The sequence below is a fragment of the Haemaphysalis longicornis genome, unplaced genomic scaffold (genome assembly GCF_048455015.1).
Source record: "Haemaphysalis longicornis isolate Haplotype H1 unplaced genomic scaffold, Haemaphysalis longicornis Haplotype H1 scaffold_3, whole genome shotgun sequence".
NCBI lineage: Eukaryota > Metazoa > Arthropoda > Arachnida > Ixodida > Ixodidae > Haemaphysalis > Haemaphysalis longicornis.
The window spans coordinates 56,988,043-57,004,520 of record NW_027526335.1 but is presented as its reverse complement, the minus strand read 5'-3'; the positions used below and the strand labels follow the sequence as shown (position 1 = coordinate 57,004,520).

Sequence of the window (16,478 nt, the reverse complement as noted above, 5' to 3'; positions counted from 1 at the left end):
AGGAAGGTCGACATATTAATTAACATGCAGTTAGTTTTCTTGAACGTTGTAAAGATGTTTTTGAGTTAAACAGTTGCGAGTAACGCATGCTCAAACGGTGTGTGCCTTTAAAATGTCGAACCACGTCTATAGCCAATGGCAGCGAGAGATGCTCGTATTTTTTTTTTTTTGTTCGTTTAAATCGACAAAGAGAGTGCTTCACGTTTCTGAAATCTAAGTTACCTAAGCTGAAAAAAAAATGCCGGGCCATCTCCATTAACGTGAAACCTCGGGAGAGGCGAAGCATACAGTGTATCAGTGTATTCTTGGCGCCTTGGCGTTTTTCCCTTCGGAGGCGGAATTGTTTGGGGGTAAAAGTATCGCGTCTTGGAAGCACGAAACGTTTTAGCGCGAGGTGTTGTAGAACGAGTGTCCCGGTGTGTTTTTTTAGTGCGCGCATTCAAACGACGACGACGACAGGAGCCACCGACAGCCCGACCCTCTAAGGAGGTTCGCTTTAAAAAAATGGATGCTGAAACTCCTCCTTTGCGAAGCATAGGAGGCCGAAGACGCAACGTTTCGCGTCAGCCTAAAACAAGAGACGTATCAACGAAACCACCAGAGCCAAAGAACCTTGCCTCCCCCCCTCTTCCCTCTTATGTGGCTCTCTATGTTGGTTTCAGTGCGACATGCCGGCCACTGAGTATAATGGAGGCTTTGTTTCAACGAACACAATATGCGAAGGCGCGTTTGCAATATATTGGTGCACGCTATAAATATTAGGTAGTTAATATTATGACAAACCTCCTTGAAACGAGCTGCCACATATTCCAAGGGTGCCCTCCGTGCGTGTTACTTTAATTCGAGCCTTTTAAAACGAATAATCCCCCCGGTGCCTGGGAAATAGGAAATAATTTATTTCTCTGTTCACAAAGTTGCCGTTAGGAGGACATGTTTCAGTTTTTTATCCCTTTTGTTGGGAGAACCGGTCCGCTGAGCATTGCAAATATGAATGCTGCTTCTCAAGAGGCGTTAATTATTATTTTAGGCCTGAATACTGCGGGGTGCTGTGAGGTAACTGAATCCAACTATTTTAAAGACTAACCTGAAAGCAATGCGCTCCGTAAATGTTATAAAATCGCCTGTTCAAGATAAAAAAGCATTTCTTTGCGAGTGTAGGAATGGGGTCTAAATGACCCCGCATTCATGTAAATCCCAACTTGGACAGAACGTCACCTACTCAGAACCTGAAGGTCGAAATTGAGCACTTATGCGCTAAAATTGGCCGGAAAAACTCCGTGCATGTCCACCGTTGTCTATCTTTGTTAACAAACGTTATCTTTGTTAACAAACGTCGACAAGCTTATACCGTAAAACTGCGCGACACTTCAATGGTAAAACATGGAAAAACAAATATATCAACGCTGCAGCAGTCAAGCTTAGATTGACTTTTCGTACCTATCGTTAGTGCTTTGTGTTTCCGTCCAAGCGTCGCCTAGCTGGACACAAGCATGGGGGAGTTAGGGTTTGTAAATGAATATGGAGCAAAGGTGGACATTGGCCGCTGAAATACCGCAAGTGTCGGTCCGCCGCCTTTAAAAGCTTCGTCGGTCGCATCACTGCATGTCGCACAGCGCCATTTTTTCACAGACAGCTTCGTTCTGGCGCATCCATCCACGTTTTGTTGTGCGCTCCCCTTATCGGCGTTTTAGGGGCGAAGCCCTTCAGGGGCTGGGGCTGTTGACATCTGCTGTCGTAGTCTTCGTAATCGTCGTCTCATGTAGTCACGATAATAAAACACCAGCAAACTCGCTTACGCCTCGCGCTAGAATGTAACGCGTACTAAAACACCGGGACACTCGTTTACGCCTCGCGCTAAAGAGCTTCGTGCTTCAAATATGAGACTTTTACAGCAAAGCTGTATACGTCTACCCCCCAACGGTTTCATTTCCGTTGGTAAAAACGCCAAGGAGCCAAGAATACATTTATGTACTGCATGCTTCGCCCTTCCCCAGGATTCAAGTTAGTGGGAATGGCCCTGGATTTTTTTGCACCACTCCATTTCACCATCACTTTTTTTGTAATTTTAGCTTCTGTCAATGCCAATGCAAGTGCCACCGCGTTTTTCTGACGCCACGCATGGCAGTAGGTCTACAATCATATCAGGCGCGGCATCCAAAATCCTGCCTATAATTTGTTTTCACTTGTAAGTCAGATCTCCCCTTTCCGTAATCTACCTGAAGCAAGTTTTTTTTCTCCTCCCCCCCGTCGGAGTAAAGATGGCAAACAGAAAAAAAAAAAAAAGACACACGGTTTTGAATAGTAACAACAAGAAGCCTTGCTTGCTGAATCTGAGACACTGATCCTTCGCGAAAATTTTCGGCATATTTGCTATGGTGATCATCGAACCAGCGCGCATAATCTATTTAGGAGGACGTGGCAGCGGGTGAGACGACGCTAAGCGTCGAAGCCGTTCTCCGGAGTGATATCATTGAAACGTATACGAGGACCGGGGGCCCTCCTAGTAAATCTACGGGACGATAGGGAGGATATAGTTCCTTACATCGTGCATATTCCGTACAGAACATGCGCTCGCACATGTGTTATTTCATGCCCTAAACCAAAATGGCTGCAGATTGCACCAGGAACAATATAAAAACGCAAAAAAAAATGCCGTAGGCCGATGCCGTTTATTTGTAACTCAGCCACATGTGTTTGTCTCGACAGCGTTTACTTTGAAACAACTAACGCCCAAGAATTTTAAAGAAACTCACCTGATTTTTTTTTCGACTCAAAGTAATACTGTGTCAGTGATTGGATAAATTCTTTAGATATTTAACACCTATTTAATTCTGTTTCCAAAGATATCCTGGGCTGTAAAATTTTATAGAATGTAGGTGCATATTTACGAAGTTGGCGGACTAAACTGTAGTGTTTATTCTACGCAGTGTTGATTCAATTTAAATTTCCCCAGTTTTCGAGTATGCCTGCGTAATACATGCATCCTGCGGTGCCAACAGAACGCGTAAAAGCTGTGCCGTCATGGTGAAGAGCTTCCTTTGTGCACATTTCAATTTTCAGGTAAAGCTGTGATCAACCGCAGGCCTGATTTCTTTGATGACAGCCCCCTGGACCTGGGTGAACATCCACCTGCACGTAAGCGTCGTGATTGCATTTCCGATGCGGCCTTTAGGCGCATGTTTGAAAGTTAACTTTTGGATTTTTACTGCTTCAGGACTATGTTCAGCGAAGTTACTCGTAACGGGATTTTCTTGTGGTTTTGTGTGTTGATAATAATGAACACTGCTAGTGCAGCGCCCGTTTAAAGTTTGCAAAGGATATTTCGCAGCGTTAAGCCGCCGAAAACTGGGCAGTGGGTTTGCTACAGGTATACAATAATTGCTGTCTGAAGCCCACATAAGATTACGTCAGTTTCCTGGCCTTGACAAATTGGAGGCCGTGTTCGGTACGAGCATAAACGCAGGGGAAAAATTGCAGCCTTGGTTTCAGTTTTAAAGAGTGCGATTGATTTGTACCATTACAGTTATCGTCTTATTTATTTATTTATTTATTTATTTATTTATTTATTTATTTATTTATTTATTTATTTATTTATTTATTTATTTATTTATTTATTTATTTATTTATTTATTTATTTATTTATTTATTTATTTATTTATTTATTTATTTATTTATTTATTTATTTATTTATTTATTTATTTATTTATTTATTTATTTATTGTAAGCTCATTTCCTTTTTCTCCTTGACTCCTCAAGACAACAAACACGACGTGACGCCTGCGAAGGAATCAAGCGACCGGCGGAATTTGACCGTTTCCACCACAAGAAACCCGACAACTGGAACGCCACAGCCTAAAATCGGAAGAGCCACAGGCCAAGAAGGGGATGCCTCGGCATCCACAGGTATGTGAATATTATGAGCGACCCAAGCGCACGGCCTTGCTGCGTGAGAGAGAGAGAGAGAAATCACTTTATTTTCCAAGCAAGTTGGCTAGGAACACGTGGTGGCTGCCGGTCGAAGGCTGGCGGCGACGGTGGCAGCTCGGTCAACCAGAAGTAGCTGCACCCCCGGTTGCGAGCTGCCCAGCGCGTCCTCCCACTGCTCGACGCTGGAGATGGAGGGGAGTGGGTTAAGAGGGCAGGCCCACATGGCGTGGGTTAGAGTGTCCAGGGAGTAACAGAGGGGACAGTTGGGTGAAGGGAACTGCGTGAAAACCCGCCGCGGTGGCTCAGTGGCTAAGGCGTTGCGCTGCTGAGCACGAGGTCGCGGGTTCGATTCCCGGCCGCGGCGGCCGCTTTTCTGATGGATGCGAAAAGCAAAAACGCCCGTGTGCACGAGATTTCGGCGCACGAAAAAGATCCCCAGGTGGTCAAAATTAATCCGGAGCCCTCCACTACGGCGCCTCATCGTCTGTGTTGCGTTGGTGCTTTAAACCCTACAATCAATCAATCAATCAATCAATCAACTGCGTGAAAGGGCTATATTGAGAACTGTAGAGCGAAAGTTGGACAGCAAAGTATACCACAGAAACGAAAGATATCGAAGGCCGTCTATAAGCTGGACTCCGGTACCTTACATTTGTGTGGCGTCTTTCAGCCAAACTATCGCGCAGTTATGCACTTGTTGTAAGCTACAAATCTGCCCAAACTTGCGCAGTGTAGAAATTTATGCGGAAAGGCTTTGAGGGCCTAAAAGCATTTGGTCATCGGCTCGTTCGTATACCACGATGCTCACAGCGCAAAAGACAGACAACAGACGGAGAGGGGGGGCAACCCACAGCGCTTGTCTGTTTGTTGTCCCGCTGTGCGGCCATGGTCCGTTTTTTGTTCTGTGAGCATCACAGCTCGGAGGACGGCGAGATAATTTGCATCTGCCTTCATTCCAGAAGCTAATAAATCTGCGACTATCAAAATAACATGCCTTCGAGTTGAAAGGACCAAGAATACGTTCTAACGCCAAACTGCTTCATTTACGCATAGTGCTCCCAGTATGAATTATTGCATCTGAGGCAGGCGGCTACTAGTAATGGAATGTGCGATGATAAATCAGAGATGGCCTAGTTGTAAGCGAACGGACCACTTCAACGATCTGCGCAGGTAATCGGTAGTGAGAAGCTCATGACACAGTACTTACTACCTTCTACAGCTCTACAGAGCCCTTCTCGAATAGATCATCAGCGAGAAAGCTTTGCAATATCAATCCAGCTTAAAGCCTACAAGCGGCGTAGCGTGCAAGGTAATGTTGCGCAATAGGTCAAGCTACAATAGGAAAGGCTGCCCACTTGTTGGCCAGTTGCCTAGCCAGTTGCCTAGCCAGTTGCCTAGCCAGTTGCCTAGCCAGCTGCCTAGCCAGTTGCCTAGCCAGTTGCCTAGCCAGCTGCCTAGCCAACTGCCTAGCCAGTTGCCAAGCCAGTTGCCAAGCCAGTTGTCTAGCCTACCAGGCATCTAGCAGTGTAGGTGCCTGCTAAGTAATCTGATCACTTTTAAAAATTCAGAAAACAAATATGTAGCGTGAGACCTTGCCGTATATTCCAATGTATACGTTGTGGTCAATCAAATATTCAATCTGAATATGCGTATTAGTGCTAGTATACAGGGGACCCGACGCGGTGGCGTAGTAGCTAAGGCGTCGTGCTGCTTCGGCCAAGACGCGGATTTGATCCCGGCCGCGGTCGCTGCTTTTTTGACGGAGGCTGGAAGAGGGGACGGCCATGGGCCGAGATCTCGGCGCAGGTTAAAGATTACCAGTTGGTCTGAATCAAATCGGAACCCTCTACAAAGGCTCCCCTCATAGCCAGGCGTAGCTTTGACGCGTTAACCTTTTGATGGTCAAAACTTTAATTTCTCGCTTAGGATTGTAAAAACATTTTTTATGATCGCAAAAAACTTCCGACATCACCAATATGAATTTAGAAAAAAAATTGGTTCGTTTGGACGGACACAACGACCCACTGGCCACTGGATGCAAGAACAAGAAAGCTACGTTGATCAGCATGATTTATGCTTCGAGCGAAGACAATAAGTTTGCATTGCTATCATTTGTATTAACAACGAAATTGCACAATTTCGCTTACCGGTGACTAGCCCATTGAGCCCCTGGGCTCCATGCAAGTTGACACGCATAAACAAGAATTCTTTTTTAGGCCGAGGAAGTGCGTGCTGCTCCCTTTTTTTTTTAATTCTGAAGTCTCTGGAACCTTTGTCTATCAAGAGATGGTGTTAAATAACGAAAAAAAACAACAACCACAAAGTGCGAGAGAAAAAAATAGTTTGAGTTGTTGCTCCCGAGCAGCTTTGGGCATCCAAGGGTTAAACCCTAATTTCTGAACGATAGTATATAGGGTATAAATGACATGTGGTCAACTAAATCATTGCTTTATGTCGTTGAATCTGCGTTTAATAATATTTAACACTGGCGAATTGCTGTCCTGATAAAGTTGTTCATTAAACATCCGCACGGTTTATTCTGAGGTTAAGACTCTGAGGCACAGTTTCTTTTTGAAAGCATTAACTCGACATATAGTCTGTTTTCAAGAAATGTGTTCTATTTATTCAATTGGTGTTCTTGAAATTACACTAAAACATCCTAAACCTATAATGCAGCATAGATAGGGAAGCATAAGGACATGATTTTCGAAAATAATGTTCGTGTACCGAGCCTCGTGATGTCCTTAGTACTGCAACGCTCAAGGCATAGGGAAGCACGAGAACATGATTTTCAAAAACAAATTTCGTGTACCGGGCCGCGTGTTGTTGTCTCTAGTATTGGAACTTTCTGGTACCGGAACGCTGAAGTGTATTCGCATACTTCTGTTCGGGCTCGTGTCTACCTCTTTCAGCCTGGGTATTTATTACTTTCATCGACATGATGACTCCCTGGATGACAGCTTAACCGGCTATTATACCGCTGCCCCTCTGTTCGCAGGCGAGACGCGACCGCCTCCTCCAGTGCCAGGCGGCGAGTGCCGCAGCAGCGAGTTCTCGTGCGCCGCGACGCACACGTGCGTGCCTGCTCAGTGGCGCTGCGACGGCACCGCCGACTGCGAGGACGGATCGGACGAGATCAACTGCAGTGAGTGCCGCCCCGTGTTTCCGCTCCTACAGCGAATGCTCTGTTACCCCAGGTGTAAACCAAGAATACGGCTGGTACTATTAGCCTGATGTGCAAGCGCCGCCAAGGTCAAGCCAGCGCTTCTCTAAATGCTCGTCCGTTGCAAGTGGAGGGATGCGGACAGGGAGATGTGGGGGAAAAGGACGCGTGCCATCAGAAAATGATACTGCATCCAAGTTCACGGCGCTTTCGCATCCACAGCGCGCACTGCGCCATGCAGCGTCTGTTTTGACTCGCTGCGCAGTCGTGTGCGCGTTCACTGAGCGCCGTCGGCGCGAAAATCGAGCTTTCGCTCGATAAGCTTGGTTTAACCACGTTCAACCACGGCATAAACTAACAGGGATGCTGTTTAAGCGGGTGGTTAGGCCTAAGAACATGCGTAGAAAAACCTAGCCAATCGATGACGTCATCACGCTCGCCGGTACCCCAGTAGTAGCTTTGCCTCGCCGCGCTCCGGCGGGGAATCATGCCGCCACCTGTCGGAGGTGCGATGAAACTGGTACAAGCACGGCTTTGGAAACGCGTCGCGGGGTGGCTACATCTATTACTTGTTTCGACGAGTGGTGCAGTTTTGACGGCGCAAAGAGAAGAATTAATTGCAAAATGAATGGAGCCAAAAGACCGAGAAGCGATAACGTTAATAAACATCTTAACTAGCGTCCCTCACTCCACACCACACAAGCCGAACGGAGGGCACCGAAGGAGATCGAAAATTTTGAGGAAACACACGTCCCCACGCCCTCCGCTACTGTCGGAGCTTCACCGCAAAGCCGGTGGGAACGCGTACACTGCACATACTTTAATGGCCGAATGCTCATTGATCTTGGGGGTTTAACGACGACACCACGCAGAAAACTTTGCCGAGTCTCCAAGCATAACTACGCATGAACTTAGCCGAACCACGAATAAGCTAGGTGGAGCCGACAACATCGCTGTTTGCCTAATCTTATCCCGCCGCTAGTGCGAAGTTGGCCAATATTTTTGTCTACAAGCCACGCTAAAAGCTCACAGCGAGATAAAGAGTATTAAAGATGGTGAAATAGGTGGAGGATTACAGAGCTAGATACATAATTTATTGATATACAAACTGTCAAGTGAGGTATTATAACGAATATTGTCGGGGGCCATAAAGGGAAGTGGCTGTCATCTATCTGCGGTGTGCTGGATGCCTTTTTTGAAACGGTTGAGTTATAAATTTCTGTCTTCAAAGATGATGGTATTTCTGCTGGACAGGGGCAGCGTCATCAGAGTCGCTATTATTTCATTAGACGGAGATAATGCAGTAAACATCAGATTAAAAAGTGTTATTACACAAAAGCCACTGAAAAAAGCGACAGACCGCTACAGAAATACGGCTGCATCCAATGGCAAGCCGAAGAGGTGCTAGAAACTCAGACAGCAGACCACCTTAAAAAAAAAAAAAACAAGCACAAAAATCACAAACTATGTGCTCTTGACGGTGCTAGAAACTCCATAGCCCTGTTGCATTCAGAATTGAACTATATATATAGTGTAGGCCAGGTAGGCTGTCACTTCAAGTTAGATCGGCTAATATTGAGAACATATTTCAAGGTACGTCGGCGTTGGTGGAACGCTTTGGTGCTAATAAGGGCTAACTACAAAGCGTGACTTTTCGTTGCACAATCCGCTGAAAGTTAACAAAGGGAAGAAAAATGTGTAGGTTGCTAGCAACCAACGTCTGAATGATACGACCTGCAACGAATACCATTATTTCAGGTAAATCTTCGTGAGTCGGCATTATTAGCCAATAAGATCATTTCAGCCATGAGTAAGCCAAATAAGCAAATAAATTTCCTTTGCCCAAAGTCAGGTGAAATAGTTAGCGGACGAAATGTGCATGCAACACGAACGGGCACTACATTTCCTTCATTTTGCTTCGACCGCAATGAGTCCGCTGTTTTGTTCTGCCGTGCTTTATTCTTCATACCTGCCCTATACTCATAAGTAAGGTGGTGTCACCTCCTTCAGAGGTACGCAGCTGGGTTGTGGTGGGCCGGGCTTCGAACCGAAACGGGAGCCTTAGATTTTTGCTTCCTCTAATTTTTTTTTGTTTCACCGAACGAGGAGTCTTATCAATAAATTCCTTTTCTGAAACAGGAAAAGAAGGAGGCGTTGACTTTCGCGTTAATAAAAAAATTGGCGCAGCTCGCACTAGTGGTGCAAGACTGGAGGAACAGCGGAGCTCGCGGCCCCACCTGGCTTACTCTTGGTCCGGCTAAGTTTATGCGTCTTGTCGTCGTCAGCCCCCTTAAAGAGCATTGCACACTCGGCCATTAAGGCATGTGCAATGTACGCGAGCTCGTAACTCCGGATCTTCTGCACTTCGCTGGCGATTTGCCGCCGCTTTACCGGCGCGATATTTGGGATTGGACCGAAGTCGCCTCATCCGTTCTCCAGTAGCGGCGCGGCGGCTTTCGCGCCGCGCTTCTTCTTTTTGGGGCGCGACGCCCTTGTTCTGTCGTCCCATCTCTGCCTTCGTCGGAGACCAAGCTGTTGTACCTCATGTTTATTTCCGAACTTGCCGCTGAAAGTTCCCCATGACTGGCAGATCCGGATCGTTTTGTCCGCAGGCTTTTCACATCTCGCCCAAAGTGGACCGCGTTAGCACACGCTAGAACCGACGGCAACCGGCTTCATAAACTCGGCGTCTGTCCCAGTAGTGTTTGCGCACACTACGTGTCCCGGGCGAGTAATCCTGAGCAACACTGTAATCGGTACCTTGAAGTTTCTTGGCGTTTATTAGAACTTTTTCTTTTTCATCGATTCACCCAGTGAATCGACCAATGCGGTGCGCCATTTGCACTGACTTGAGCTGGATTCTCAAGTTCTCCTTACAAATCTTCTGAATTAATTTTTCCGACTGGTCCCATTTTTTTTAGCACGACAGTGTCATCTACACCATAGAAAATTAGGTTTTGTCTCCGGCTTCTGTCCTCCATCTCGACCCACTTCTCCTGTAACTCATTAACTTGTTGTAAAAGGCCCCTGATTACATTTGCCTACTGTGATACCAGTTCACCGACGTCCTGAATGTGGCCCTGCGTGACACCAAGGTTTTCATTAATTTCCGCTGTCATGGCTTCATGCCTTGCAAACCCAGTTTCAATTGTCTCAAACTTCTGCTTTATCGCCGCCTGATTACTTTGCAAACCTCTCAGAAAATTTAATTGGGTATACCATCATCGTGACTCGGCAAATTCACTTGGACAACACCATCAGGACCGGAGTTCACCTCCACATCCCCGGCCAGAAGCAACAGCAGAGTCAAATGTAGCACTCGATTTGAGAACAGGCGAACTCGTTTTCTAGACAGTTTGGAATGGACTCGTTTACGATAAGTAGCAGCAGTACACAGAATTGTAGGAGGAGCCGGCAACGCACTCATTTTCGTTCGAATTGGGAAAGGATAGTAAAAAATAACCTGCACAAACAAGACTGGTGTCAATTTCATGTCGGCAAGCCTGCCAGCTCCAAGTCCCACGAAAGCATAGTGCCGCGCGTATATGTAGTCTTGTTCCACGTCACATAGTTCGTTCCGTAGAGTTTCTTAGTAAGTACACTAGAGAGGAAACTGCACCTGGGAATCCATGTCATCGTTGGGGGTCATGTGAAGACCCTAGCTTCTTTTCTGGCTTGGGCTTGGCATGACAATTGCATTCTTCAGCGGTTTTTGGCATTTGCTTTCTTCACTATGCATTAACACGTCTACCAGCTGCGAGGTAGCCGAAATCTTCCCTATTCTGTGGTAACCGTGAGCCGTGGCAACTGCGTGTTCGGTGAAAGAGCAGGCAGTGCGTGATGGCACCTAACGTTTGTCTTGTCGGAGTCGATGGAACGTACGACTGAGTGGGTAATATGCCGCCGCGAAAGTTTTAGCTGATGGAAAAAAAAAAAGAAACCAACGTACTTTGACGCAGACAAGGTACAGCAGATCCGTGCGCTTGCATCCGTCCTATCTTGTCTTCGTTTACGACTGCGAACCAACTCGGTCAGCAACAAGTTTTGTTAAACTCTAGCTGACGGTCGGTTCACCGGTTCACAACGAAGGCGACGTTTTCATAGGCACGCTCAAAAACATTTCCAAGCTCTTCAAACAAATTACCTGAAATCATAATAAAATTAATAAAATAAGAGTCTCTAATGAGTTTCCCCCCCAAAATATTAACATTGTTATTAACTACCAGCTTGGCCTGCAGAATGGTAGGTTGAACCGACCCGGCAAAGATACGCTTCACTTCCTTTTTTCTTAGCTTTAAACAGCCTGTTTTATTTTCCGCTTATATAATAAATATAATAACACACCATTCTTTGCGTTTTTGTGGCACTGAGTTTCAGTATACGGCCGCTAAAACGTTTCAATCCAAGCCAATGATGAAACTAAGGCTAGGGCACGTTATAATGGCGGCCCATGACGACACAGACGGCCTTGATGTGAGCCGCACAGCCTGATTCCTCTCTAGTGTATAATAATAATGTTTATTCAAGCTCTTTTACATTGCAATATCCACTGTAAAACTCTACGGTTCGTTCCGCTCGAAGATGATTGGCCGCTCGTCGCTGTCAGGACTGTCGTATTTGGAAAACTTGCAGAGCACGCTGGCTGGCAGCGCGAAGGCGCCACAGCATGCTGTCGTCTTGCACGGGACTGTCGATGGGGACAATAACACAGGTGGCTGCGGAAGCGATGCTTCTTCACTGACAGCACCTTGCACGATCGTTGGCCAAGGGCCGCAAAAATCCGCACAAACAAGAGCGGTATCAGTTGCATGTCGACAAGCATGAAAAATGTCTATCCTTCAGGCGCGCAAACTCCTTAGAAGTAATTTCCGCAAAAAAAATTCGCCGCACACTTTGGCAATTCGAAAGTTGCTGAGCATGATGTTACGCAAAAAAAAGTGGTTGATCCTTCTTTCATAGGAATCGGTAAAACACGAAAGTGAAATGGGCCTTCACAGCAGCATTTGAATGTTTATTGTGCATCGATATGAACTTGCACGCGCCGGAGCATTGCGTAAGTCCGATTGGAACCCCAGACGCTCGCAAACCGCGCAAACGAAACCGAAGGGGTTGTCAGCGAATCGATTGGTGAAGTCGCGGTCCGCTACAGCGAAAGAAGCATGAAAGAATCATGCCCATGAACGCACGCGGCGGCGTTCCATATAGGCGGTGGACGGATAAACACAGCAGCTTCCGCTGCTATACGCTGCCCTATAGAGGCGCCAACTATCGGCGCTCATTAGCGTCATGACGCACCACTTCCCTTCACCTCTACTAGACCGCAGCACCACCTGAAGGGAAAAGTAAGAGGGAAGGACACAAGGCACATTCGTACAGCTACCCAGGCATGACTTCATTGCGCGGTTGGCACAACATTTCACAGCTCCCGTTGTGGCGAGTCTGATCGTGGGCAAGAAACCGAGCACTGCCGCGCCAACGGAACTTTTCTGGTGATGTCATTTCCGTGCAGGATATGACGTCGGTGAGGTTAGCGTACCCCGGCATAAAAGACTTTCGTGTTACAAAATGTTTCTTTACGACGTTGGGGCGAGGGGGTTAAGGCACATATCGCAACGCAGTCAGAGGGGACTTAGGGCTATAGATTGCTCTGAACATCACCTGGTACAGATGAGGAGCGCCATTGACAACAGGTTGGCGAACATAAAATGGTTACGGATGGCCCTGCGATATTTATCAGGCAAGCCTTGCAATGAATTGTACGAACATAACAGAAGATTGGTGCACCTAGATATGACACACAATGAGGGGAACAATAAGCCCATTATCTTTTTAGGAGTGAAGCCCTTTAGGGGCTTGGGCTGTCGGCCTCTCCTGTCGTCATCGTCATTTCAGATAGCCATGGCAGTAAAACATCGGGATACTCGTTTTCCAACGCCTCACGCTAGAACGTAACGCATACTAAAATAAAAAAAACACCGGGACACTCGTTTTTCAAGGCCTCGCGCAAGATGTTTCATCTCCGTGGGCAAGAACGCGTACTAAAAGAACACACCGGGACACTCGTTTTCCAGCGCCTCGTGCTAGAACGTTTCGTGCTTCAAAGGCACGAGACTTTTACAGCAAAGCTGAATGTTTCTAACCCCCAACGGTTTCATCTCCGTTGGCAGAAACGCCAAGGCGCCAAGATACACTTATACGCTGCATGCTTCGCCCCTACCCAGGTTTCCCGTTAGTGGATATAGGCCGGGATTTTTCGTAAACGTCAGGCTGGTGAAACGGAGAAGAGGAGTAAGAATTCTGACTCGTTCGCCGATACAATTATCAGAATTCGGGAATCTATTTTTATTGGTCTTGTGCCATAAGCGTTTCCCGCTGTGGCGTTCAAAGTTTAACGCGGTATTAGATATCTGCATTTTTGTGCACGACACGTTGATCCTTGTTCTTTGAGCGCTGGTTCAAGATCGCACTGTCTTTTCCATTGCTTTTTTTGCGCGTGCTTTGTATACGTCAGTTACTTCATGCTCCCATCTTTCTTCCTGGGCTCATCATGTACTGCACGTCTCGCTCAATTGCACCCCGTCCTGACCTCTATGTATTTTAGATCAGAGCACGGCTACACATGACGAGGAGTTACGAGAAAGTCCCGCAGGCAAAACTGGTTTTTAAGAAGCACGATTAAAAAAAGGAACGTCTGTATACTCAACCCCCCGAGAAGGTTTTCATCACCATGAATACTTTCCCGCACTACTCGGAGCCCAGCCGAGGGCGACTCGGGCATAGCGAAGGTGTAGCATGAATTTTGTCTCACATTTATTTCTTCCTAGTTTCGTATGTCTGTAAAATGAACCGCTACGAGCTGGACACAAAGCGCAAAAGGTTTCGCGCTAGGATAAAAAGTCCCGCTTTATAATCCTGGTCATCCTCTTCGCGGAAGTCTCGCGATCTTTTCAGCCGCGAAATCCGCTGACAGGAAATGAGTCGCGCTTTGAATTCAGCGACGAATAAAGGTGGCGAGAAAGGGAGATGAAGAACGAGGGCTGTGTACACCTTTTGGCGCTGAATATACGCGCGCATTATGCGCGAAAAAGAGAGGGAGAGGTTAAAAAAGGAAAAAAAACAAAAACAAACTAAAGAGAAATGCCGTTCGTCGCGCAGCGCGTCGCGTGTGCCTCGAGCCGTACGTGAGCTGCGCCGACCAAAGCAGCTGTGTGCTGAAGAAAAAGTTCTGCGACGGCAAGTTCGACTGCGCCGACCACTCGGACGAGAAGGAGTGCGCGCGCTGCACGCCGCCGCTGCTGAAATGCTCCAAGGTGGACCGCTGCATCGACAAGGCGGCCGTCTGCAACGGCGTCGATGACTGCGAGGATCGCTCTGATGAGCTCAACTGTGGTGAGTGTAGAGTGTACTCTCCTTAGAGAATACTCCGCGTGGGGGTATACTGTAGAGTACAGTGTAGCGTATACTGTAGGGAATACGTATATTGTACTGTATACTGTAGAGTATACTGTAAAGTATACATTAGTATACTGTAGAGTATTCGTATACGTAGAGTGTACTCTCCGTAGAGAATACTCCGTTTAGGGGTGTACTGAAGAGTATATGCAGCGTATACTCGGGAGTATACCGTAGGTGTACTGTAGAGAATACGTACATTGTACTGTATACTGTATAGTATACTGTAGTGCAGAGTAGGTATACTGTAGAGTATATGTGTTCTGTAGAGTATACGTATACCATGGCCTCCGAGATTCCCCCGCTCGCGTTTTGCTCCGGCCGTCTCAATCGCCACGCGGCCCCAGCCAAATTTTGTAAGCGTGCTGGTTTCCCCACGCTCCGCCAGGTGGCAGTGCGCACCTATGCACCGAATGCGTCGTTCAGCCCGTTGGGCCGCTGTTTATGCGGCATTTCGCGGCATAGCAACGCTGCAGTGTTTTCTGATCTTGGCACGAGTGTATTTGCGACTTTATTTGCCGCATTTATTATCAGCTCCTGCCGTAGATGCTGCCACAGAACACCTGTAATGGATGTGTCCTTCATTGGAACAGCCGCGAACTCGACCCCTTCGAGGCTAAGGCTTCCACCCTTGCAGGTCAATTGGTGCATAAAGGGACCCCACCACTCCTCCCTTGCGCTCTTCCGCGAAGCGGATCAGCCAACATTTGACTGTAATATACGATTTATGCCATGAGTCATACAGCCGCATTTAGAATAAAAGCACCTTATCGTTGCTGGCTGATTCTAGAGCGAACGTACACAACCGCCAAGTACCGCATGTACGCCACCAAATGTGCAGCCCCGCATTTCCACACAAATGTAATTTGGCGGAGTTAATATAATTTATAGCTACAAAGCGTGGATAAAGGTCATTAGTCGAACGTATTTGGAAAAAAACAACAGTGCAGAAAGTAGAAAAATAAGGAATATAGGAGTGATATTGACAAATTCGAAAACATAAATTTTATATAGCTGCTTGACGAAACAAAGACAAAAATAAAGGAGCAGCGAAAATATGACGAAAACGTGAATAAAAAAACTCGCGAACAGACAAACCTTGTGACGCCCTGCATTTGACCAGAAATTCATAATTGTCGAACGTAACAGATTTAATTATTATAATAGCGCGAATAGAAGTAATTGAACGAACGGGATATTAAAAATAAGAAAAGCTACAAATAATTTATAAAGGCAAACTTACGAACTTAAAACTATGAGTTCTATACATCTCCCGCGCAAAGCGAAGACAAGAATAAAAAGCCCTGACAAAAATTAACGGCAGACACACGAATAAAAAATTGGCCGCGTATCTGCTCCTTTCGTTGCAAATGTCGTCAAAAGACGATAGTCTTTGTAGACATTTGCAAAGGAAATGCCCCCCTTTGCTTTCCCGCTCACCTCATGCTGTTCCTGTACCGTCGCGCTCATCCCAAGGTAAACACACTAAAGGTTTGCGCAAGGCGATTTGAATTTACCGCGTTCCACTGCTACAGGCCGGGTTCCTCGATGCCAGCGCTGCAGTACGGCAGAAACGCGCGGGAATGGAGGCGGCCGACTACAAGGTTTATAGAACCGCGTGGCCGTGCTCCACGTGCGTTCCAAGCAGAACGTGGAACCTAGCTAGTGGAACCTTTCGTTGCTGTTGCTGCGTGATTTTTCATATGCCGCCAGGAGGCGGCAGTTTTCTGCAGTAGATGTAGAATATCATTTTTTATCGGAAAACCAAGCATCCAGGAATTTTTTAATAAAGGAACACTGTAAATATCCCTTGTGTACTAATTTTCTGTCTTATATTTGCATAATGTCTTGTTCTTGTTCAACAAAGTTGACAAGTATAAACATATAAACCGGGCTTAGACGTTTACATTTGGCTGTGAGTATATAAGACTATTGC

At 46.6% G+C, this 16,478-nt stretch overlaps 1 protein-coding gene across 1 annotated transcript in view; it reads left to right on the top strand.

Annotated features, from left to right (window-relative positions):
* The window catches only part of LOC144173262 (uncharacterized), a 98,883-nt gene that overhangs the window by 39,870 nt on the left and 42,535 nt on the right, over positions 1-16,478 (top strand). The window contains exons 10-13 of the mRNA XM_077701749.1: positions 3,061-3,135; positions 3,757-3,903; positions 6,926-7,072; positions 14,246-14,479. Of these exons, the coding sequence (XP_077557875.1) occupies positions 3,061-3,135; positions 3,757-3,903; positions 6,926-7,072; positions 14,246-14,479 (603 nt within the window). The remainder of the gene's footprint in view (positions 1-3,060; positions 3,136-3,756; positions 3,904-6,925; positions 7,073-14,245; positions 14,480-16,478) is intronic.